Source organism: Mustela nivalis, assembly GCF_964662115.1.
Source record: "Mustela nivalis genome assembly, chromosome: X".
In the NCBI taxonomy this organism is placed as follows: domain Eukaryota; kingdom Metazoa; phylum Chordata; class Mammalia; order Carnivora; family Mustelidae; genus Mustela; species Mustela nivalis.
Window position 1 is genome coordinate 91,373,029 of NC_139040.1, and position 22,867 is coordinate 91,395,895.

Genomic DNA, 22,867 nt, shown 5'->3' on the forward strand with positions numbered 1-22,867 from the left:
CCAACTGATGCCTGCTCTGACCGGGGCACAGGGCAAGGGGTGGTCTACATGGTTCAAGTGGTCAAGCAGTTCACACCAACGCTGGGGACACGTGTAACTCCTTCCCCCTATGTCCCCACAGCCTGCCCTCGGACAAGGACTCAATGCCCAACCCCAGGCCAGCCAAGCCCTCGGCCCCTTCCTTGGTGCTTGGCCCATCCCCGGGAGCCTCACCCAACTGGAGGGCTACACCCAAGACTTCAGATCTGCTTGGGGCCAAGGGCCCAGGGGCAACTTTCCAGGGCCGGGACCTCCGAGGCGGGGCCCATGCCTCCTCCTCCTCCTCTTTGAACCCCATGCCACCATCGCAGCTGCAGGTGAGGCCCAGGGCCCAGGATGGGGCAGGCAGGGTGAGGTACCTGGGCCTACAGGTGCCGACCTTTACTGTGGCACTGGGCGGGGGGCCCAGCTGGGGCACAGGAAGTGGTTTTCTGGGTCCCAGGCAAGTCTGTGACTTATGCAGATGTCACGGAGCCAAGAAAGTCCCCAGTTAGCAGGTCTCAGAGATTCAAGGCTCTCCCCGACCTCCTAATCCCGGTCTCGGGAGAGGAGATCCCATCGTGGTCCCACAGGCATGGCCCTGTGTCCGCATCCCCACATGACAAGGGAGAGGGCTGGTGCCCAGAGATATGAGGTGACAGGGTTGAGGCCAACTCAGCCACTTATTAGCTGTTTGATCTTGAAAAAGTCATTCGCTCTCCCTGAGCCTCAGTTTCCACATATGTAAAATGGGGATGGTCAGAATACCTACCATGTGGGGCTGTGGTGAGGAGTGTATGAACTAGACATGTAGAAAAGTGAGGATAAGGATGGCATCTCACACGCCTGCCTTCTCCCCACTCAGCTGCCCACAGTGCCCCTAGTCATGGTGGCACCCTCTGGGGCACGGCTGGGCCCCTCGCCCCACTTGCAAGCCCTCCTCCAGGACAGGCCACACTTCATGCACCAGGTACTGACCGGGAATGGGTAGGGCGGCGGGAGCAGGTGGGACAACTGGGTGCCAAGGCGGGGTGGAGGCTGAACCACAGCCCCTGTGTGCCCCCAGCTCTCAACGGTGGATACCCACACTCGGACCCCCGTGCTGCAGGTTCGCCCACTGGACAGCCCAGCTATGATCAGCCTGCCGCCACCCACTGCTGCCACCAGTGTCTTCTCCCTCAAGGCCCGGCCTGGCCTGCCACCTGGTAACACCCCCCACCCTGCTTCTCTACAGAACCCCAAGCCTCACCCCCACCCCCCAGGGCGTGAATGTGAGCCGCGTAGGCTGCTGAATGGCAGCCCTCAGGAGGTCGGAGGCATCGGGTCTTATCATCTGGGAAACTCCGGCCTCCAAAAAATGTCAGGCTCAGAACCTTAAAGATGCAGAAAGGCACGAATCACAGAACCGCAGGTCTCTGCAGCTGAAATGTCAGCGCTCGCAAATGGCAGCCTTTGAGCTGCTCCCCAAGAAGCCTTGGGTGTTAGGGCCAACAGAGTCCCTGGGAATCAGGGCCTGAGAGACTCAGGAGGGTGGGAAGTTCAAAATGAGAGTCTCTGTGGGCTAAGCCTGAGGGACCAGCCTAAGGGTCCCAAAGGTACGCCATCCCCACCCACAGGGATCAACGTGGCCAGCCTGGAGTGGGTGTCCAGGGAGCCCGCACTGCTCTGCACCTTCCCAAGCCCCAGCACACCCAGGAAAGACAGGTCAGTGGACCAGGCTGGGAAGGACCCTTGCTCTGCCGTTGCCTCCCCTTACACCTTCTGTCCTCCTAGTGCCCTCTCGACCGTGCCCCAGGGCTCCTACTCACTGCTGGCAAATGGTGTCTGCAAGTGGCCCGGATGTGAGAAGGTCTTCGAGGAGCCAGAGGATTTCTTCAAGTGAGTGATCCAGGCTCATACTAGTCCAGGAGGGTCCCCAGTGAGCGGGAAAAGGCCTGTGGTACAGGTCTCAGCTCAGGCCTCATCTCAGTATAGTGATGAGACAAAAGGCAAAGGCTAAGACCATAGATTCAAATCCCACTCACTGGCTGCGTGGCCTTGGGCAAGCTACTTAGCTTCTCTGGCCCCTGGTTTCCTCATCTGTGTAATGGGGCATCATAACAGAGGTGTATACTATTACCTACCTCCATTTTACTGATACAGAAACTGAGGTCATAAAAAAGTTAAGTGTCTTAATCGAGATCACCCAGTTCCTAAGTCACAGAGCTGGAATTTGAATCCAGGCAGCCAGGCTTCTGCTCCCCTACCCCTCCTGATTTCATTGATCCCCAGATTCTCACAGTGACTCTTGCTGCCTCCCCCAACACACACACATACACACACACCCCTTCTCCCACCATACCCAACTATCAGTGGCAATTCTACACCCTGTCCTCTTCACGAGCATGACTTTGCAAGGCTGTCCACCCCTCCCCACCCGGAGTGCCTCTCCTGCCCTCGCCTACCTCTCAGCTCACCAGCCTTCCAACAGAGTCTCCAGCACCCTGGCCAGGCTCCAGTGGCGAGCTCAGGCCTGGCACCAGAGATGCCAAGTAGCGTGTGTTGAAGGAACAGCAGGTGTAAGAGGGAGACTGAGGTAGAGAGGGGAGGAGGCTGAGGCACCAAGGAGACACCTCCCAAAAGGTCTGGCCCTCCTCACTTGGAGTGGTGAGCCAGGAGGCCAGGCCCACCATAGTCACCCACGTGGACTCTTCCCCCTACCCAGGCACTGCCAGGTGGACCATCTCCTAGATGAGAAGGGCAAGGCACAGTGTCTCCTCCAGAGGGAGGTGGTGCAGTCTCTGGAGCAGCAGGTGACAGAGGAGAGGGGTGGTTGGGGGATGATGGGCGAGCCTTCCGTCTACCCTGTGCCAGGAGCCAAGCTCACCCAGGACGGGGGCTGGCATAAAGGAAGGGAGGAGGTAGGGCACTCCCAGGGAGGATCACAGCCTGAGCCAGGATGCGGCAGAGAAAGGCCAAGTTGAGGCCTCACTTTGCGCCTGTCCTCACAGCTGGTGCTGGAGAAGGAGAAGCTGGGAGCAATGCAGGCCCACCTGGCTGGGAAGATGGCCCTGACCAAAGCTCCATCCACGGTGAGCCACCCTGGGCCCACAAGCGGTACAGGCGGCTGGAGGGGGCGGAGGGAACCTGCCCTTGCACCCACACCCTGGGACTCTGTGCCCCCCATCCGCAGCTCCAAACATGCCCAGACCTGGAGACCTCTCCCCTCGGTTACAAATCCCCCCAAGGTCCCAAAACATCATGATCTTGGGTTTTCAAAGCAACGGCAAATCACCAAGCATTTACTGGACAACAGAGCCAGTGCCGTGGGCAGGGTTGGCCGTGTAACACCCAGGGGGCAGGGGTTGGTGCAAAATAAACAATATGGGGCCCAGGTTTCAAGATGACCCCCACAGAGAAGTAGACAAGGGCAGGGACCCCTGTGATCACACAGGCCACACACCCGTGGAGCTGGCTCCGGGGACCAGGCCCCTTTCCTGAGCATGTTGCTGGGGTTAATTTATCAAATCCTCGTGAAGCCACTCACGATAGTTATTACTATCATCCCTAAGATTAAGGTCACAGTTGGGTAGGGAGCCCAACTCAGCCCCAGCTCGTGGCCCCGGCATCATACAGCTCAATGCTGCTTTGTGGGATTCTGTATCAGACTGGAATTGGGAAGAGAGTGCCCTCGCTTTGGAAAAAAAAAAAAAAAAACTTATTTAAAATTGAAGTGAAAAGTTTAAGCCTCTGAATCACCAGCCGTTCTCTTCTCTCCTCCCTCAGGTGTCATCGGACAAGGGCTCATGCTGCATCGTGGCCAGTGGCACTCCCATCACCACTGGCCCAGCGTGGCCCAGCCCCCAGGAGGCCCCTGATGGCCTGTTCGCTGTGAGGAGGCACCTCTGGGGCAGCCATGGAAACAGCACGTTCCCAGGTCCAGCCTCCATGCACCCTACCCCCAGCCCCTCATCCCCCACTGGCCCGGGGTGGGAGACAGCCAGGACCAAACCTCCCCAGCACTGCCACTCAGCCTTTGGGAAAACACAACCCCTTGCCAAAGCTGCTTTTAAGCGTTTCCGAAGCCTGTAAGCCCCCTGCTCCCACCCCCCACCCCCATTGCGGTTTCTCCTGTCCAGCCCCATCTCCCCTAGGGCCTGGGGCTCACTCAATCTGGGCTTTGGCTACTCCATTAGGTTGTCAGAAGGGAGGGCAGGGAGGGAACTAGCTCCCCTCACTCCCCAGGGACTCTCCCTGCCCCCTCCAAGGAAAAGCGGGGGGAATTCTCCCAAGCTCATGGATCCAGGGCCTGCCCGCAAGGCCTGGGCTGTGGGCTTAAGAGGGATCAGGGCCCTTGAGTGCCATCCTGCCTCTGCCACTTGGCCACCTGAATCCCTCTGGTGTGCAAGTTATTTCACTTCCTTTCAACTTCGGTGACAATGAGGCCCATTTTGGTGCAAGTAGCACAAGCAGTAAATGTCACATCAGCACCCAATGCTCAGCATGGTCACCATGAGGGTGACAACTGGCAGTGAGGGATCTCAGCTGGGCAGCCTCTCCTTGTAGCATGGGGGATGGAAGAGGGAGCGAGGAGCTCCAGGTCGGGACCTGATCCTCCCCAACCCCCTACAGAATTCTTCCACAACATGGACTACTTCAAGTTCCACAACATGCGGCCCCCCTTCACCTATGCCACCCTCATCCGCTGGGTAAGCAGGCGGTGTGGGCCAAGGAGAAGCAAAAGAAATGGGGGTGGGGGGAGGAAGGGGAGCACCAGGCTCCCACATTCCCAGCCTCCTTCCAAGCGCCCCCAGGTCAGGCTCCCTCATGAACAAACCCAGGCCTCCCACAGGATTCCCCACCCGCCCCCATGCCAGCTTCACCCCAGACCTGCCCCCTCAACCCAAAATGAAACCACTATCCAGGCCTGTGTGAGCCAAATTCTGGCCCTCACCTCCCCCCCTTTCCTGGGGCCCACCTCGACCCCATACTTAACCCCCTCCCAGACCCGTAAAATGGCCCCCAAATGACCCTGATCTTTGCCCCTTGCCCTAACCCCACCACAGATACTATCCTCCTTCCCCAGCCCCCACATACCCCAAGAAGCCGGCAGGATCCTGCCTCTCACCCCTTCCTTGTGACACCTATCTGACCCTTGGCCTCACCCAATCCCAGCCCCTTCATTTGAATCTCCCTAATGCTTGCCCAGAACTTTCATCCTAGGCCCACACCTAACCCATCCCCAACACCACACATTCCCCTGACTGGCCCCACCCTGACCCAGAACCTCACTGTGGCGGTAATCTCCACCCTTTCCTTTACCCCGCTCCTAGATCCAAACAGACCCCATCCCCTGACCATTAGCCTCACTCCACACCTAACACAAGCCCTGACCCTGAATGACCATATACAACCAAATTCTTTCTTGACCTTGACTCTAAGCACATGCCTGACACAGAAAATAACTCCATCACTAGGCTCACCTCGGACTCCTGACCTTAATGCCATCCCATCCCTCAGCCCTCAACTTGCCCCAGTCCATCCCCAGCCAGACCCTTAACCAGCCCCTTCCCTGCTGACCTTTAACTCTGCCTGGTCCTTTACCCCTCCCACATCCTTAACTTGGCCCTACTCCTGGGTTTTGACCTTTCCAAACCCTGACATCTTGCTCCCGTGCAGAAGGCCAGCTACAACTCCATCCCAGACCTTTAACCCAATCGCAGGCCTACCCCGAACCAGACTTACTGCGACCTCAGCCTTGATCCTCTACCTCAACCCACTTCTAACTCTGTCTCTGACCTATCACTGCACACCGTCTCCCTCCCTCCCTTCCCCTGCCCACCTCAGCTCTACCCCTGTCAGACACCCAGGGTGGGCCACTGCCACTCTCAGCCCAACTTCAGGGGAAGGGCTCCCTGACCACCTGACCCCCTAACCGCCAGGCCATCCTGGAGGCTCCCGAGAAGCAGCGGACACTCAATGAGATCTACCACTGGTTCACGCGCATGTTTGCCTTCTTCAGAAACCACCCTGCCACCTGGAAGGTGAGCTCTTCTGGCGATAGCAGTGGCTGGGAGGGCCTCCAATGTCACCGGAGTGCTGGGCCGAGCTCAGGAGTGGCGTGGTTTTGGGGGGGGGGGGCTTGTAGACATGTCGGGAAGGGCTGGGTGGCTGGTCTGGGCTGGGTCCTGCTGACCTCAGAGGCTGACTGCCTAGCCATTCCCCCTACCCCCGGCCCGGTGGGCTTTCTTCCCACAGAACGCCATCCGCCACAACCTAAGCCTGCACAAGTGCTTCGTGCGGGTGGAGAGTGAGAAAGGGGCCGTGTGGACCGTGGATGAATTCGAGTTCCGCAAGAAGAGGAGCCAGAGGCCCAGCAGGAGTGCTAACCCCACACCCGGCCCCTAACCTCAAAACCAAGGAAAAGAGGAAGGATGGACAGGGGCTGAAATAGGGGGTAGAAGTGGCCGGGGGTAGGGGTGATGGGCCCTGGACATGCCCACTGGGGCCAAGAAGTGAGGTATGAATGGTCTGGCCTGCCAGGGACCCTGGGCCTCAGCAGACCACCCTTCTGGAGCATCTGCCCTGCACCAAGGCTGCTCAGAGGGGCCCTGGCCCCTGCCCCCTGGCCCAGCTTCCCACAACAAGCTCTTTAGCCAAACTGAACCTTCATACCAACCACATACACAGCCTGCCTCGGTCGCTCAGACAGGTGACCTTTGGGCTGGAAGACACACACACACACACACACACACACACACGGGCCATCCTGTCCCTTGGACACAGGACCAAGAACCTGCCTCAGTACTCTCAGATAACCGCAACCTCTATAGCCTCACAGACCATCGCACCTGAGCATGGTCCTGTCAACCCACAACCCCTGAAGCACACACCCACGGCCATCCCCCTGCCTGGCACACACGTGCATGTGGTGTCACATGGGGTGCACCCAGCACACCCCACCACCGCCCTGCACAGAAGCAGCCTTGGTACCTTTAGATCTCAGGTCCCAAAGAGCCACACAAACACACCCCAGTCATGCACATTCTCATGCAGCTCCCAAGACATCAGCTCGCTCACACAGGCCAAGAGAACACACAGGGACATCACAAGTGCATACACATGCACTTGGTACCCCAGTGGGTCTCCGGGGTCCCAAGTGGGCTTTCACAGCCACACCCATGGAATCGCCAAATAGATCCCATGTCTCACCTGCCGCCAGCCCCACCTCCCCGGCCTTGAACGCTATGTCCCCATCCAGGCCTCAGCTTAGACTGCAGACAGAGCCCCTTCTTTATTTGGGATCCAAGGTCCTAACCCCAGCACCCTCTCCAATAAACGGCAGCCAAGTTCCCATGCTCTGGATGATCACTCCAGATCAGGGTTGGGGTCAGGAGGGCGGGGATCTGGGCCCAAGGCCACAGCAGGAGGAGCGCAGCCAACAGAGGGAATGGCTAGGGCAAATGCTTGGCCAGCACCCCCAACATCCCAGCTCCCTGCCCCATGCCAGGAGCAGACCGGTGCTGCAGCTCCTCAGGTCTCCCGGACCCGCCCCAGGAGGCTCGCGTTCTCCTGGCGGAGGGCTCGGTAGTCCTCGCGGATCTTCTCCAGGTTGCTGAGGGTCTTTTTCCCCATCTCCGTCTCGATCTAAGGCAAGGCAAATCGCACGCCTTCAGTGTGTGGGGCCCCTGTCCCAGTTCCTGCTTGCCACCTGTCTTAATTAAGGCCACTTGAGGCCCCCTCCTTGCTCCTCCCACCCTCCTCCTGCAACAGCATGCTGTGCCCTAACGCAGGGCCTTTTCACGTGCCATCTGTTTGCCTAAAGTGTCATGTGCTAACGTGGCAGCATGAGCCACTACATACTCTGGCTGAAGCCTCTGCCAATGGCCAAGGGAAGCAGGTACAAGGCCCTTCCGGGTAGAAGCTGGGGCCCTCTGGCCGCTGGCTGGTGCCAGGTCACACACATAGCTACTAAGGGGCAAGGCTGAGAGTCCAGCCATGGGCTATGTCTGCTCCCACAGCCTCTCTGGGCATAAGCCGAGGTGCTGTCCACTGGCTTGCCTTGGTTTCCCCTCCTACCCCCGGGCCTCACCTGCTCCTCAAGGTCTCGAACTTCCCGCATGATTGTGCCCGTATCCTCGATGGTCTGGATGAGCTGGCTGCAGTTCTGGGGACGGCAAGAGCAGAAGGCTTGCACCCCCACCACACGCCACCCAGCCGGCCCCCAGCATCCTTCTCCACTCACCTCGTGCAAGGCAGCTAGATATTTGTATGCCTTCCGAACAGCATCATCCTTCTTGGCATCCTGACCAGACAGAAGGGACCAGTGAGCTTCCCCCTCGCCCCCCACACATACCACCTCCAGGACCCCAAGTCCACCCTCTCCCACTCCCCTGACTTCCCCCTCTGTGGCTTACAGCAGGGCCCAAGCCGCAGTGTACCTACACGGCTCACACCAGGCGGAGGCCCAAGCTAGCCTGTGAGCAGACAGGCAGGCGGGAGCCTAGACCCACTGTACCCCCCGACCCAGCCCAGCCAGCCCCGCACCTTGAACACAAGCTCATCGGTCACGGCAATTGTCCGGTCCAGCTTCCCAGACAGGGAGTTGATTTCCTTCTGAAGCTCCTTTGTGTCCGACAAGATCTGGCAGAGAACAGGGCAGCCATGAGCCCACACTCACACCCAGACAGTGGCTAGAGAGCTCTGCCTTTCAGAGGGCGTGAGGTCCCTGTGTGGCCATGCTACATGCTTCTGCTCCTTGCACGTGTCTGCCGGTTGGCCCCAACCCTCCACAGCCACAGTGATGCACCTTAGTAATCTCTTCCTTCTGCTTCCGGATGTTGCCCACAATCTCCAGGATGCGCTGGGTATAGGCCAGTCGGGACACGTCTCTAGGCAGGGTCTCCAGCTCAGACACCTAGATAGGAACACAGCAGACGCTCTCCTGGGACCCAGTCCCCATCCACTCCAAGCCACTCAAGGCCCCCGCACGGGCCTTACCAGCTGCTTATAGACCTCCTCCTTCCTGCGGGCCTCTTCGGCAGCCGCTCGAACACTCTGGTGCAGCTCCTGGATCTCTGCCAGCCGTCGAGAAGATTCCAGCTGCCAGGACCCCAGGGGCAGAGGGGCAGTGAGCACAGCACAAGGACAGCCCCCTAGGGAGGAACCAAACCCGCCCCACCCACAGCCCAGGGACTTGACAACCTACCTCTCTGCAATCCTGGAGCTTTCGGAGGTGGCGGTACTCAGCCAGGAGAGGGACCCGGTGCTTTTCCCACTGACCCGCCAAGTGGATGACCCGCTGGGCGCTACTCTCTACCACGAGCTTCAGGTGATGGGAGAGGATCCGTGTCACACAGGCTGGACCCCTCCGCCTCCGGCCCTCCCGCCCAGCCCCGCTGCCAGCCCCACCTGCAGCTTGGCGAGGTTGGCAGCCCCATCAGGCAGCAGCTCCGCAGCCCGGCTCTTCAAGCGCAGGACCTGCTCACGCTCCGCCACGCTGAGCTCGCTCTGACGACGCTCTGCCTCCACCTGGCACCCCAAGACCCCCGCTGCTGTTGGTGGAGGAGCCCAGCCACACGTCACAGCCCTTTAGCCCCCACTGAGCCTAAGCGCCCCCAAATGACAACACACCCCTTCACCCTCCAGCAGCCCCCTGACCCCTCCTGATGGTGACAGACACCCACAGGCCCCTCTGATCCCTCTGCCTCCACAATGACCCCCTCCCCCTTCCCCGGAAGCCCTGACAAGGCCCACAAGCCGCTGCCCAGACAGACCCATCGCACCCTCACAGATGCTCACACCCCTCCTGATTCTCACAGACACCAACACATCCTGACTGAAGCCCACAGGTGCCCCTAACCCCCACAGCTCCAACGCCCCTGACTCTACGTCCCCCTCTCACCCCCACTGATTCTCCTGAACCCTCAAGAGCCCACAGGTCCCCGAGGTTGCCTCTGAACCCTTCTGACATCAGCAGACTGCCATCAAGCCCTCTCAGCCCCTTTAAGTCCCTCTAGGCCCTTTAGGCCCTGCCAGGATGCAACCCCAGGTGGGCGGCCCCTCCCCCATCCCCATCCCCCACCCCTACCTGCACGAGGTTGATTCCCAGGGTCTTCATGTTGGCTTCAACCTCTTCGATGTTTCGGTTCACTCCCTCCAGCTGTTCCCGAAGAGACTCCAGCTCCTGCTCTTGGGCTGCCCTCGTCTCCTAGGAGGGACAGGCCAGTGGGGGTGGGGTGTCAGGCCTGCTAGGCAGGGCAGGAGCCCAGAACCCCCTCCACTGCTCCACTTACCTGTTCAGGCCGCTGGGAGGGGGCCGGCACATCGCACACCTGGGCTGCCTGGACCTCAGGCTCCTGGGGGAGTGAGACAAGGGTATCCTGGCTGTCAGAGAAGGCCCTGCCCCTCCCAGCCCAGCCTCAGCAGGCCCTCCGAGCGCCATACTCCTGTCCACTCAATGGCTGACGGCTGTCAGAGCAGGTTTAGGGGACCCAGACGCTCTGAGACCACAGGCTGGAGTTCTTGCTCATGAAGAAACCTTCCAGACCCCGATACAAGAAGGATGATGGCCCCTCTGGGTCAAGGAGCGAAGACATGTCCAAGGAAACCATCTGGGGAAGCTGGGGTTTGCACAAAGCACTCCTACACCCTGCCATGGTTTCCACCCCTCCCCCCTTTCTCCACGGAAGCTCTTGAGAAGCCAGGGGACCCCCAGCACACAGAGGGCACACCCAGTGGGGACACAGGAACCTGTGTTGATAAAGTGTGTCGTCTGCACAGACACTGACCCTGCAAGCCTGCCTCGGCCCTGCCAGCCCGCCCGGGGCCACTCAGACCCACTCACCGGATGGAAGGTGAACTTCTCTGAGTGGGTGAAACGGGAGCCCTTGGGAGCACCAGTCCTGGCCCCGGCACCCCAGGCCTGCAGCAGCTCTCCCAGGTCTCGGGCTTGCGCGGGAGCCCCTGGTCGGCCCCAGGTCTGGCGGAGATACTCAGCCAGGTGCTTCTGCAGCCGCTGTCGCTGGGCCCGTGTATCCTCCTGGACACAGAAGGCAGCGCAGATGGGAGGCTGTCTAGGCCAGCTGAGCACCCGAGGTCCCTCTCCTCCAGGGAGCCGCCTGACAAAGGGCTTCCACCCAGTCGCCTCTCCCACCAAGGGGGCCCAGTCCTCCCCCCTCGGGACACACCAGGTCTGGGAGGTCCCCAAGGACAGGGTCCCCCCCCCAGCCATGCTTCTCTCCACCCATTCGCTCCCCACACAGAAGGCAGCTGAGGGAAGGGAGAGAGGCAGCAAATCAGCAGCCTCCAAATCAGAGGTTGATGGGGCAAGGCTACGTGGGGACAGAGCAGAGACAGAGTCAGAGGTGCTGGGCAAAGAAGCGGTGGAAGCAGAGTAGGAGAGAGAGAGAAAGAGAGAGACAATGAACAGAAGCAGTTTGGAGACAACTGGGGAAATCTGATTACGAACGCAGTGACGGATGGTATTAAGGTGTTAATGTTATCAGGTGTGAAAATGACCCAGGGGTTACCTTAAAAAGTGAACACCCTTATGAGTTAAGAGATGTATACTTCAGTATGTACAGTCAAAATGGCATGTATACTGGGATTTGCCTTAAAATAATACTGAAAAAAGAACAACTCAGGGAGAAAAGATGAAGAAAGATTGGTGAAAGGCTCATAATTGAAAGCGGATGAGGGGCACCTAGGATTCATTAGAATATTCTATGTCTGAAAATGTCTACGAGTTTAAAAAAGATAAACGTCAAAAAAATAATTAATTAATTAAAAAGACAGAAGTCAAGATGGAAGAAATGGCAGCGGGGGACACAGGGGCAGGTGGAAAGTGAGTGCCAGAGGTGAACAGAAGGGAAGGGGAGAGACAGTCTGGAAAGGAGGAGACAGACAGAGGAGCAAGAACAGAGGGGCAGCAACACCACAGAACGAGAACGACAGTGACCAGAAGAGCCAGCACAGAGACCTAGGGATGGAAAGAATGAGCATGGAGGACAGTGGCAGAGACAGAGAAACGACAAGAGACTCGGGGGCAGAAAGAAGGTAATAGAAACAGGAGGGAAGGGGGCAAACCCTGACCTCTCTGGCTGCTAAGAACATGCCGGTTGTTCGGTGGAGCGTTAGCCTGAGGGGAAGGCACTATCACCCCCGCCCAAGTCTCAGAACTGGAAACCGAGGCTCTGGGGAGGGGAGAGGAGAGTGACTGGTCTGAGGTTCCCAGTCCTTCGGACCTCAGTGTTCTCTCAGGGGAAGAGCCCATTAGGCGCATGCAGAGGGGAGGTGATGAGGGACCAAGTCGGGAAAGGAGGGCACAGAGGACCAGGGTATGCGGAAATGGGAGCAGTAGGAAGCAGCCATGAGCAGGGGCCTCGGAAGCAGGGAGCCGAGCTTCAGGCTGTACCTGGGTGGGGTGGCGGGGTGCTCGGTGGACCCAGTCCTCGTCTCCAGGGCGGTCCCGGCCCGTGTGCCGGCAGAGCTGGATGGCATGGCTTTCGAGGAGTGAGGCCACCCTCCCGGCAGGCTGGGGCACCTGGGTGGGGGCTGGTAGCAGCAGAGGACTTGCCTGGAACTCCCGGGGCTCTGGGGGCAGGAACAGAGTCTGCTAGCCCTCCCGCTGGGCCCAGGGCACCAGGCCTACCACGGCCATCCTTCTCCTGAGCCCCGTCCCCACAACCTCAGGCTTACCTCCTCTGGAACTCAACTCAGGCAGGACCAGCCTGGTGGTGTGGAAAGGTTTCTGGGAGGCAGAGCCCTGGGTGGGGAGAGCAGAATCAGAGCCTCTATGAGGAACTGTGGTGGGGGCCACTGGTGGGAGGGAGGCCAAACACCTGAGCGCCCAGATGGGGCCAAGGTGGGGACAGGCAACATCAATGGGAGTTGATGGGTCCCACCTGGAGGTGCTGGAGCTTGGGAGTGCGGAGGAGGGGTGGGACCCAGGGCAGGGCCAGCTGGTCCCGGATCTGGCTCCCGATGGCCCGGAGAAGGATAGCTGAGTCCCCTGTGGGAGAGTGGGGAAGGAGCATCCATCAGATGACAAGGCCATAACGGCAAAAATACAAACCCTGGGAAAGCAGCCACAGCTCCTGGACCCCCCTCCCCATAGATGCGTATCTAGCTAGGTAGCCTTCTCACCCTCGGCCACTCAACAAGCAGTTACAGAGCACCTACTGTGTACCAGTCACTGTTCTAGACTCTTGGGATACTTCAGTGAACAAACTGAGAAGTACCCCTGCCCTCACAGAGCTGGCATGCTGGTAGAGGAGAACATGATTCAGGTCAAAAGTACAAGACAGAAAGCTGTCAGGTGATGATCTGAGAGGAGGGTCAAGATCACTGAGAGGGGCACGCAATTTTAAACAAGGTAGTCCAAGGAAGGCCTCCCTGAGGTGACACAAGAAAAGAGCCTCTAAAAGGTAAGAGGGTGAACCAGGAAGATATCTAGGGGAAGAATAATCTGGCAAATACAAAGGCCCTGAGGCAGGAGCACACCTGGAGGGTCAGAGAAGCACCAAGGAGGCTGGTGTGGCTGGAGTGTGGGGGGGGAGCGAGGAGAAGGAGGAGGAGAGGCCGAGGTCCCTCCCAGCACCAACTTCCCACCTGGGGCAGCCCAAGCCCAGGACCCTCTCCCCCTGCCCTGACTCCCCTCCCCCAGCCCCAATCCTCCCCTGCCCCCCCAGCTCTCCCAAAGATACATCCCCCACCCCACCCCCAGTCAACCTTTTTACCACCTCCACCTCTCTCGGGCCCCTACGACACCCAGGAACACCATGCTGTCCTTCACCCCCACCATGCCCTGGGAAGACCATACCTGCAGGCTGATCTGCATCCTCGGAGGCATCAGAGGGCAGACGCTCAGCCAAGAAGAGAAGCAGGTCCCGGAGATCAGGCTCACTGGGGTAGAGGAAGTTCTGATAGCCAAGCTCCAAGGGATAGCCCAGGTCCTAGAGGTTGGGGAGGTAGCCTCTATCAGTCAGACAGGCAGAATTCCCCTGTCCCGGAAGCCCTGGGCCTGGACCACAAAGGCTCCCACTCTCTCACCAACCACCACCCTCTCAACTTCACCTTGGCTCCCCAAAGGCCTTCAGGCCTCTGCGGGGGACAGGGGTGGGAATCACAGAGTGATTATAGTCAATGCTACAGAGAGCAAGAAGTAAGAAAGGCTCTGGCCTTTCTAACTAGGACCCCAAATCCACATGTCACAAAAGAGAAGACAAGTATTTCTGAATCTCTGAAAAGAAACAAAAATTTTAAAGAATATAGGGGCACCTGGGTGGCTCAGTGGGTTAAAGCCTCTGCCTTTGGCTCAGGTCATGATCTCAGGGTCCTGGGATCGAGCCCCACATCGGGCTCTCCGTTCAGCGGGGAGCCTGCTTCCCTCTCTCTCTCTCTCTGCCTGCCTCTCTGCCTACTTGTAATCTCTGTCTGTCAAATAAATTAATTAATTAAAAAAATTTAAAGAATATAATTACCAAAGTCACAAAAGTGATGACAAGCTAGAAAAAAATGTATATGGAGTTCACATCACAAGCAAAGAGTAAATCTACCTAGTCTATAAAGAGTGTCTAAAATCAAACAAGCAGAAAAGACCAGCAATGCAAGAGAAAAGTCGGCGAAAGATAGGAAGAGGCAGTTCACAGAAAAAGAAATGAAAATGGTCCTTCAACCTAGGCAAGTATGCCCAACCTTGCTGCAGACTGAAAGCACACAGAGAGATCTCACACACACACACATCACTGATCCAGGACACTGCAACGATCCGTCCTCCGGGTGCATTCTGAGAGGGAGATACCATCGCTAGGGCAGCGTTCCTGCCCAAAACCTGAATCCGCTCATTAGAAAACACTCCAACCAACTCAAGGGGTAAGCCAGTCCAGGCAACAGCCAGCCTGGGCTCTTCAAAAACATTTGTCATTACAAAAGAAACATAGAAACAAAAACCAAGGAGGACTGTTGACTATGCAAGATTAGAGAAGTAACAGTGAAACAAAATGTAGGGTCCTTGATTAGATACATTCCCCAGTTAAAAACAAAACAAACAAACAAATAGCAACAAAGGACATTTTGGGGACAGCTGGGGAAATTCCACCAGGCACTGGATAGGAGATACTGTTGTTCTAATATATTACTATCAATTGTTAAATATATACTATCAATATTAAATTTCAGGGATTCGGCAAATGTCCTACTTAGGAGAGGTGTGATGAAAATTGTAGGTGTGGGGTATCCTGCTGTCTGTCGGCCACTTTCAAATGGTTCGGCAAAGAAGTGTGTGTGTGTGTGTGTGTGTGTGTGTGTGTGTACAGAGAAAAGAATGGAGCACAAAGCTAACAAACGTCTGTCCAAGTACAAAGCTGGGGAGAAAAATGATACCGAGATATCATTCCTCACCTACTGAAGGGGCACAAATCAGTGGGCCAGGCTATGGAGAAGCAGGTGCTCTCCCCAGCGCGGCTGGTGGGAAGGCAGAAATGAAACAAAGCCAGGTGAGGGCAACTGGGCAAAACTGGCCAAAAATAACATCTGCTTTTACTCTTCCACTTTGCTAAGCCTGCTTTGAGGAGCTGACCATGAAGCCATGCCCTAAACAATTCAAGACGACAGATGCACAAGGTTCCTCTTTATGGCATTATTTGCAAAATAATGGAAACGCTCTATATGTCTAAGCATTTAATACATTAAATGCTGCTTTGCGGGGGGATTAAGAAAAAAAAAGGTAAGAAGGAGAAAAGAGTCTTCCTCCTCTGTATGAAGAAGACTCTGATTATCTACCTTCTAATTCTTTTTTTTAAGATTTTATTTATTTAAAAAAAAAAGATTGTATTTATGTATTTGACAGAGAGAGAGGGAGAGGGAGAGAGAGAGAGAGAGCGCGCACCGGCAGGCAGAACGGCAGGCAGAGGGAGAGGGAGAAGCAGGCTCTCTGCTGAGCAGGGAGCCTGACACAGGGCTCGATCCCAGGACCCAGGGATCAAGACCTGAGCCGAAGGCAGACACTCAACCGACTGAGCCACCCAAGTGCTCCCTCCCTTTTGATTCTTACAGTGCTATCAGCCACTGCTTTCTTTTTTTTTTTTTTAAGATTTTATTTATTTGACAGAGAGAGAGAAATCACAAGTAGGCAGAGAGGCAGGCAGAGAGGCAGGCAGAGAGAGGGGAGAAAGCAGGCTCCCCGCGGAGCAGAGAGCCGGACGTGGGGCTCGATCCCAGGACCCCGGGATCATGACCTGAGCCGAAGGCAGAGGCCTCAACCCACTGAGCCACCCAGGTGCCCCCAGCCGCTGCTTTCTTCTACCACTTCTGAGATATAGCATCTCCTCCTCCAGCACCCGTAAAAAATGAATACCAGTGACGATGATAATGGTGGATACTGTGTCAAGCCCTCTCTATTTTCCATGCTTCGATTCCTTAAACCAAATGTGGGAATGGGTAGCTAGTCTTTATTTCCCCTTGTTTTACAGATTTCCCATAAATTAAAATGACCAACTCTATCACAGTGCTGTGATTTCCGAATTACCCTCAAAAGGCTGCGGGTTCACTGCCCTCACCTCCTCTTCCTCCGCGTGACAGACTTTATTAATTTACGACAGAGTATGGGTCCCTTAGGGAGCCTTTTCTCAACAGAACAGCCAAGGTAACGAAAAAAAAAATTTTGCTAAAGAAGAAATACAAGGGGCTCCTGGGTGGCTCAGTGGGTTAAAGCCTCTGCCTTCAGCTCAGGTCATGATCTCAGGGTCCTGGGATCGAGCCCCCGCATCGGACTCTCTGCTCGGCAAGGAGCCTGCTTCCTTCTTTCTCTCTGCCTGCCTCTCGGCCTCCTTGTGATCTTTGTCTGTCAAGTAAATAAGTAAAATCTTTAAAAAGAGAAGAAGAAGAACAAGAAGAAGAAGAAGAAGGAGGGGGCGCCTGGGTGGCTCAGTGGGTTAAGCCGCTGCCTTCGGCTCAGGTCATGATCTCAGGGTCCTGGGATCGAGTCCTGCATCGGGCTCTCTGCTCAGCAGGGAGCCTGCTTCCTCCTCTCTCTCTCTGCCTACCTCTCTGCCTACTTGTGATCTCTCTGTCAAATAAATAAATAAAATCTTTAAAAAAAAAAAAAAAAAACCACCAAGAAGAAGAAGGAGAAGGAGAAGGAGAAATACAAATGGGCAAAGCCCTGAAAAGGGAAGGGCTCCACAAAGAAACCTTGGGAGTTCCCAAATGACCTCAGGCAGACCCTTCTGATAGTGAGAAGAGGGCCTTTCTCCCTGGCTCCAAACCAGGAAGCAGATTTCTGGTTTTGCTTTTTGCCTTCCAGACTGCAGAGTATGCAGATGTGCTCCCTGGAGCAGAACAAGCAGGAAACGGAGCCGAATATGGAAGACCATGAAGAGGAAGGATACAATGTCCAATCGTAGTCAACACAATGCTCCAAGGGGATCTATCTGTGTGATACAAGGGTTTTTAGACTATTTCAGAGAAATAGGTTCTTGCCTTGCTTCGTGGCTCGTACATACCCTAGATGGTTACTAAGTTAGGTGGATGGGATTTTTTGTTATGTGTCATGAATCACTGCTTACAACCAGAAACTGGGCAATCAAAATCTACTATAGCAAGAAAAAAGATAGAAAGGAGAAAGGGGGGGGGATAAGTATATTCACATTTGCTTATATCTTCATTAAAAAAACAAAAACCAAAAACCTATAAAGACACACAGAGACCAGTTAAAGTGAACGGTTTGGAGTGTGAGACTGCGAGATACCATGTTCCTTCCATCACACCCTGGAGATCTCTCTTACCCTTTCAGTGGTTAACCACCTTTTACCTAATTAACAGTTCTTTGTATTAAAATGTCCCTGCTCAAATTACACCTGGGGTTTTGGTCCCCAGACTGGACCCTGACTAATAAAATGACCTACTCGAAACAAAAGTGACTTAGAGGGGTCCTGGGTGGCTCAGTGGATTAAAACCTCTGCCTTCGGCTCAGGTCCTGATTCCAGGGTTCTGGGATCGAGCCCCCCATCGGGCTCCCTGCTCTGCGGGAAGCCTGCTTCTCCCTCTCCCACACTCCCTGCTTGTGTTCCCTCTCTCGCTGTGTCTCTCTGTCAAATAAATAAATAAGACCTTTAAAAAAATAAAAAGGGACTTAGTGGCTTTGGTGTGAAAAGATTGGGAATGAAATCCAGCCCAGGCCACTAACTGGCTAAGGTCTTTGACCGATTACTGAACTACCTGGAAGCTCAGTTTCCTAGCTGTAAAATGGGTTCCCTATGTGCCTGCTTTAAGAGCTCATAGGCCCCATCAGGGCTCTGCATGGGGCCTGAGAAACAGGCCCAGAAGGAAAGCTTGATTCTCTGTCAGAATTGCCATTGGTCTGGAGCTCCACAGACTCTGAAAGTAGACTTCCCAGACTCAAATTAAAGATTTGCCTCTGACCCACTGTGTGACCTTGGGCAAATCACTTAAGTTCTCTGTGCTCTACTTTCCTCCTCTTGAAAAAAAAAAAAAAAGAAGGGGGGGATACTGACAGTACCTACTTGAGAAAGTTGTCAAGAGAACAAAGGAATATCATACCATGTTAGCACAGTGTCCAGCCCAGGGTAGACACTCAGAAAACATCCTTATTATCTGCCTATGTGTGTGGATTAGGTCACAACAGGAGGATTTATGTCAGAGGGTCACCATCACAAGAGTATGAAAACCACCGGTTTTCGAACAACTTTACTTTGGGTTTTTTCCAACACCTGCAATCAAAGAGTTGTGACTGATACAGAAACTCATTCCAGGAGTCAGGTGTGTGAAGTGACAGACACCAAAATATGGAGGTGGCTGAGTGGCAGAAAGTACTGGGTGTGGGGCATGTGAAGAGGTGGACAGCAGAAGAACCTGAGAACCCCTGAGAGCCAGGCGAACTTGAGAGCTAAGGGATGGGCAGAGCACCTTGGCCTCCTGGGAAGAGAGAGAAACTGCATAAGCAAGGTCCAAATTCAAGAAACCTGACCACCCTGTCCCCAGGGCCGGGGAAGGGGGAGCTAAAGGAAATTTTCACTGTATTTACTCTACTACCCGTCTGCCACCATATCCTAGGTCTGTTGGTCAAGTTCACGTTCGTCATGTAGCCAGAGGTGGCTAGAATCCAAGCCACCAGATCAGGCCTCTCTCAGAGCCATAACACCACTTACACAGAGCTCTAGCCCACTTTTTCTATGTTCACTGAGTTTTACTCCTCCTAGCAACCCTAGATGGGAGGTGCGACTCTCACACAGGTTTGACATGTGAGGAAATGGACCCAAAGAGGTTAAGGGACTGACCCTACATCACAGAGCGAGCAAGCCAAGAGAAATGACATTATTCAGAGGGCCTAGGCATACTAACTGGGCATAGATCTGTACTGGGGAGGTATGAGAGTTTCACCACAGGGCACTTAACCTGGGAGAGAGACAGGTTGGGAATTATTCTCAGGAGAGGCAGGGCCATGAGGGGGAATGCAGTAGAGACACAGCTCTACTTAACCAGCATACTTTCCTTCAGGTAACCCTCTGACCCCCAACTCCCAAGCGATCCTGCAGGAGCAGCCAGTCACAGTGTCCTACGGGGATGACCATGTGATCCATGTGAGGCCGATCAGTGCACATAGTGATTAATTTAGGAGAGAGCCTGTGACCCAAGTCAAGCCTTTTCCTGGATCTCCTAAGTGGATAACATAGTGGGGTAAAATTTTAGCACTGCTTTAGTGGCGCTAAGCTTAAGATGTGGGAGCAGGGCCAGCCCAGGCTCAAACTAGATCAACTCATATAATGCTCCTAATAACTCTACTTTTATCACCTCAGTTTCAGAAATAAGGAAACCGAGGCCCAGAAGGGTCAGGGTCACACAGTAGTGAAGGTCTGAGCTACTCAGGCAGTTTGACCACAGAGCCAACGTCCTTAACCACTAATGAATGCTCAGTCACAAGAGGAGGTGGCAGAGAGGAAAGCCGGGCATTTCAAAGGAGCTCGGGGACTTTGTGAAGGAGGAAGGAAGAGGCCGTGTGTACTGGGAGAAGGGCACTCACCATGCAGGCCTGAGCCAGGCTCATAGCCAGGCGGAACCGGGCAGACATGGCCAGAGGGAGCAGGTGGCTGAGACCGGAGCCCACAGCAGGGTTGATGACGCGCAGGCAGCGGACCACAGCTTCTACAACCAATTCCGTGGTGAAGGCTCGTAGCGTCTGCACATCTGGAGGGACTGCCCTGAAAAAAAAAGAGGGCAGGCCGGAAGCAGGCCAGGCAAAAGGGATCAGGCTGGGCCCTGCTGCCTTATGGAAGCTTTAGTATTGGGGTGGGAGTGGGGTGGGGGAGGGATGGTCACAGTTCAGACAGGTCCTGGGTGTTGGTGACTTCAACTTCCATTTGGAAAACTAAGAACTGGGGAAGTCCTTAGGTCCTAATGGTGGACGTAAGGGAGCTGAATTAAAAAAAAAAGGGGGGGGGCGCCTGGGTGGCTCAGTGGGTTAAGCCGCTGCCTTCGGCTCAGGTCATGATCTCGGGGTCCTGGGATCGAGTCCCGCATCGGGCTCTCTGCTCGGCAGGGAGCCTGCTTCCTCCTCTCTCTCTCTGCCTGCCTCTCTGCCTACTTGTGATCTCTCTCTGTCAAATAAATAAATAAAAATCTTTATTAAAAAAAAAAACTCAAATTGCCATATCCTTAAAAATCTCAAAGTTCTGGGGTCTGGGAAGGGCAAGGGACCCAGGTGGCATGCTCTCTGTGTTTCTGGATCCCCAGGTATCATGCTCCCTGCACGTCAGAGGCCCCTAGATATTGAGCTGCTAGGGTTTTAAGACTAGATATCTCAGGGCTCAGGTTTGCAGGAGTTCCAAATGTCAGGGTCCCTAGATGTCAAGATCCCCGGATATCAAGACCTTCTAGTTTCAAGCAACCCAGAAATCAGGATCCCTAGATGTTGGCGTCCTCGGTTCTTAGGGTCCTTGAATGCAGAAGTCCTTGTGTGTCAGGGTGACTAAGTGTTGAGGCCGCCAGATTTTAAGGTCTGGGGATTTTAAAAGCCCAGGTGTTGGGAAACAGGGTTTGAAGGTTCCCAAGTATCCAGTCCCAGGGTTTCTGAGTGCCAGCGTCCTGGGTGTTTAAATTCCCTGGTTCTCAAGATGGCTTCGATTTTCTTAATACCAGGATCCCGGAGTATTGATGTCAAGAACTACATACTTCAGGATCCTGGGTGTTGAGGATCCAAGGTTTTAAGCTCTGGAGATGCCTGGGTCCTGGAATTTGGGGTTTACCAAGTGTTGGGGGCAAAGGGTTTGTTTGGGAGCTCCCTGCCGTCAGAGTACGTGCATGCGTGTGTGTGTGTGTGTGTGTGTCTGTGTCTGTGTAAGGAGGGGGTGTCTTAGGGTCCTGGAAGTTGGAGCCCCAGATGTCAGGGTCTGGGGTTTTAAGGTTCCCGGGTGACTGGGTCCAGAGTTTTGGAGTCCCGGATGTGGGCATTCCGGGGTGGGCGGGGGCTCTGTCCTTACGTGCCGGCCTGGCGCAGGGAATGGATGAGGATTCGGTCCGCCTCCTCCATGGTGAAGCGGTGTTCGAGTCTGAAGTCGGGTCCAGGGCCGGGTCCGAGCAAGAGAGGCGCAGTTGAAACCCCGTTCCGCACTCGCGGTCCAAGGAGTGTCACAGGCTGCGCGGGGAGAGCCGGGATGTGTAGTTCGGAGGACGAGTGTGGCGCACGCCGGATGCCTGGCGGCGTCCTGGTGCGAAGGTGCGACTGCAGGCTTGGGCGTGCAATGGCTGCTGGGAGTTGTAGTCCTTCCGCTTGCAGTCCGGTAGGTTCCTCCAAGGGGGCAATTAAGTGTATTTTGAGCGCGTGAGCGAGCGAGCGAGCGAACGAGCGCGCGCACACCTCTGTGTGTGTGCGCCTGTCTATGCGCGTGAGCGCGCGCGCAATGGTAGAAAAGGGACCGGAGGGTAGAGAGGCTTCCTGACTCATTTAAGGCGGCATTCATCTTCCATATCGTGAAAGTGTATAGGTTAAGGGCAAGGGCTTTAGCATAAAGCGGCTACGATTGCGTCTCAACTTTTTAGCTCACATGTTCAGCTCAACTAGCTAAAGGTGCAACCGTGGGCAGGTTATATAATTTGCCTGTGTCTTAGTTTCCTCACCTGTAAGGATTAAAACAATTAATTTATGTAAAGCATTGCTAACTCTGTACCTGACACATAATACAGTAGGAAAGCGCTATGTAAATTGTAACCACTAATATTCATGTATTCCATAAATGCTTTCTCTTCATGTTATACATATGTGTACAGGCTAAGGAATAATTACAGAGTAAACATTCATGTAACCACCATTCATTAGTGCTGTGTTTGTCAAAAATAAATCATGTTTGCATATATATGGGGCTCAGTTTCTGAACTCTATTCTGTTCCTAATTACTGTAGCTTTAATAACATCCCTTAATATCTGATCTGGAATGTCCTCCCACTTTGTTCCTTCTCAAAGGATTTTGGCTTTTGTAGATCCTTTGTATATCGATATAAATTTTAGAATCAGTTTGTCAAATTACAGGGAAAAATCTTTCGGGATTTCATTTGGGACAGCCATTGAATCTCTAAGTCACTTTGGGAAGAATTTGACATTTTCACAACATTGACTATTTCTATTAGTAAATTTAATATATCTCTCCATTTCCTTAGGTTCCCTTTAATCACTTGACAGTATTTGAAAATTTTTTCCCATGGAGATCTTACACATAAGTATATTATGTTAGGTCTATTTTTACACATTTCAAAGTTCAAATACTGTTGGGAAATGATATCATTTTTCTTATTTTAATTTCTGACTCGTATATATTTTATAAAAATATTTTTTTAAAATCGGTGCCTTTTCTGTTGT

General features: G+C 54.6%; 2 protein-coding genes across 6 annotated transcripts in view; one reads left to right on the forward strand and one right to left on the reverse strand.

The window, feature by feature from the left end:
* FOXP3 (forkhead box P3) overlaps positions 1–7,353 on the forward strand; it is a 19,315-nt gene extending 11,962 nt beyond the window's left edge. For 2 of the 4 annotated variants that reach the window (XM_082717991.1, XM_082717992.1), the window contains exons 3-12: positions 125–356; positions 884–988; positions 1,085–1,223; positions 1,635–1,896; positions 2,723–2,810; positions 3,009–3,089; positions 3,784–3,934; positions 4,630–4,706; positions 5,940–6,041; positions 6,256–7,353. In XM_082717991.1, coding sequence (XP_082574117.1) covers positions 144–356; positions 884–988; positions 1,085–1,223; positions 1,635–1,896; positions 2,723–2,810; positions 3,009–3,089; positions 3,784–3,934; positions 4,630–4,706; positions 5,940–6,041; positions 6,256–6,405 — 1,368 coding nt within the window. In that variant the 5' untranslated portion in view covers positions 125–143 and the 3' untranslated portion in view covers positions 6,406–7,353. The remainder of the gene's footprint in view (positions 1–124; positions 357–883; positions 989–1,084; positions 1,224–1,634; positions 1,897–2,722; positions 2,811–3,008; positions 3,090–3,783; positions 3,935–4,629; positions 4,707–5,939; positions 6,042–6,255) is intronic. The other 2 variants (XM_082717993.1, XM_082717994.1) reach the window with 2 other exon arrangements.
* CCDC22 (CCC complex scaffolding subunit CCDC22) lies at positions 7,267–21,757 on the reverse strand. 2 transcript variants are annotated; one of them, XM_082717978.1, is made up of 17 exons: positions 21,495–21,757; positions 20,039–20,216; positions 13,820–13,952; positions 12,903–13,009; positions 12,697–12,763; positions 12,413–12,591; positions 10,844–11,038; positions 10,293–10,355; positions 10,088–10,207; positions 9,409–9,528; positions 9,206–9,322; positions 8,998–9,099; positions 8,807–8,914; positions 8,545–8,640; positions 8,243–8,302; positions 8,090–8,164; positions 7,267–7,644 (listed from the first exon to the last, which is right to left on the reverse strand). In XM_082717978.1, exons 1-17 carry the CDS (start codon positions 21,542–21,544, stop codon positions 7,531–7,533), a joined length of 1,884 nt encoding a protein of 627 aa, XP_082574104.1. In that variant the 5' UTR covers positions 21,545–21,757; the 3' UTR covers positions 7,267–7,530. The 2 variants fall into 2 exon arrangements, with proteins under 2 accessions (XP_082574104.1, XP_082574103.1); XM_082717977.1 differs by having other exon boundaries at positions 9,409–9,522; positions 10,082–10,207; positions 21,495–21,722.
* Between the last annotated feature and the right edge of the window lie 1,110 nt (positions 21,758–22,867).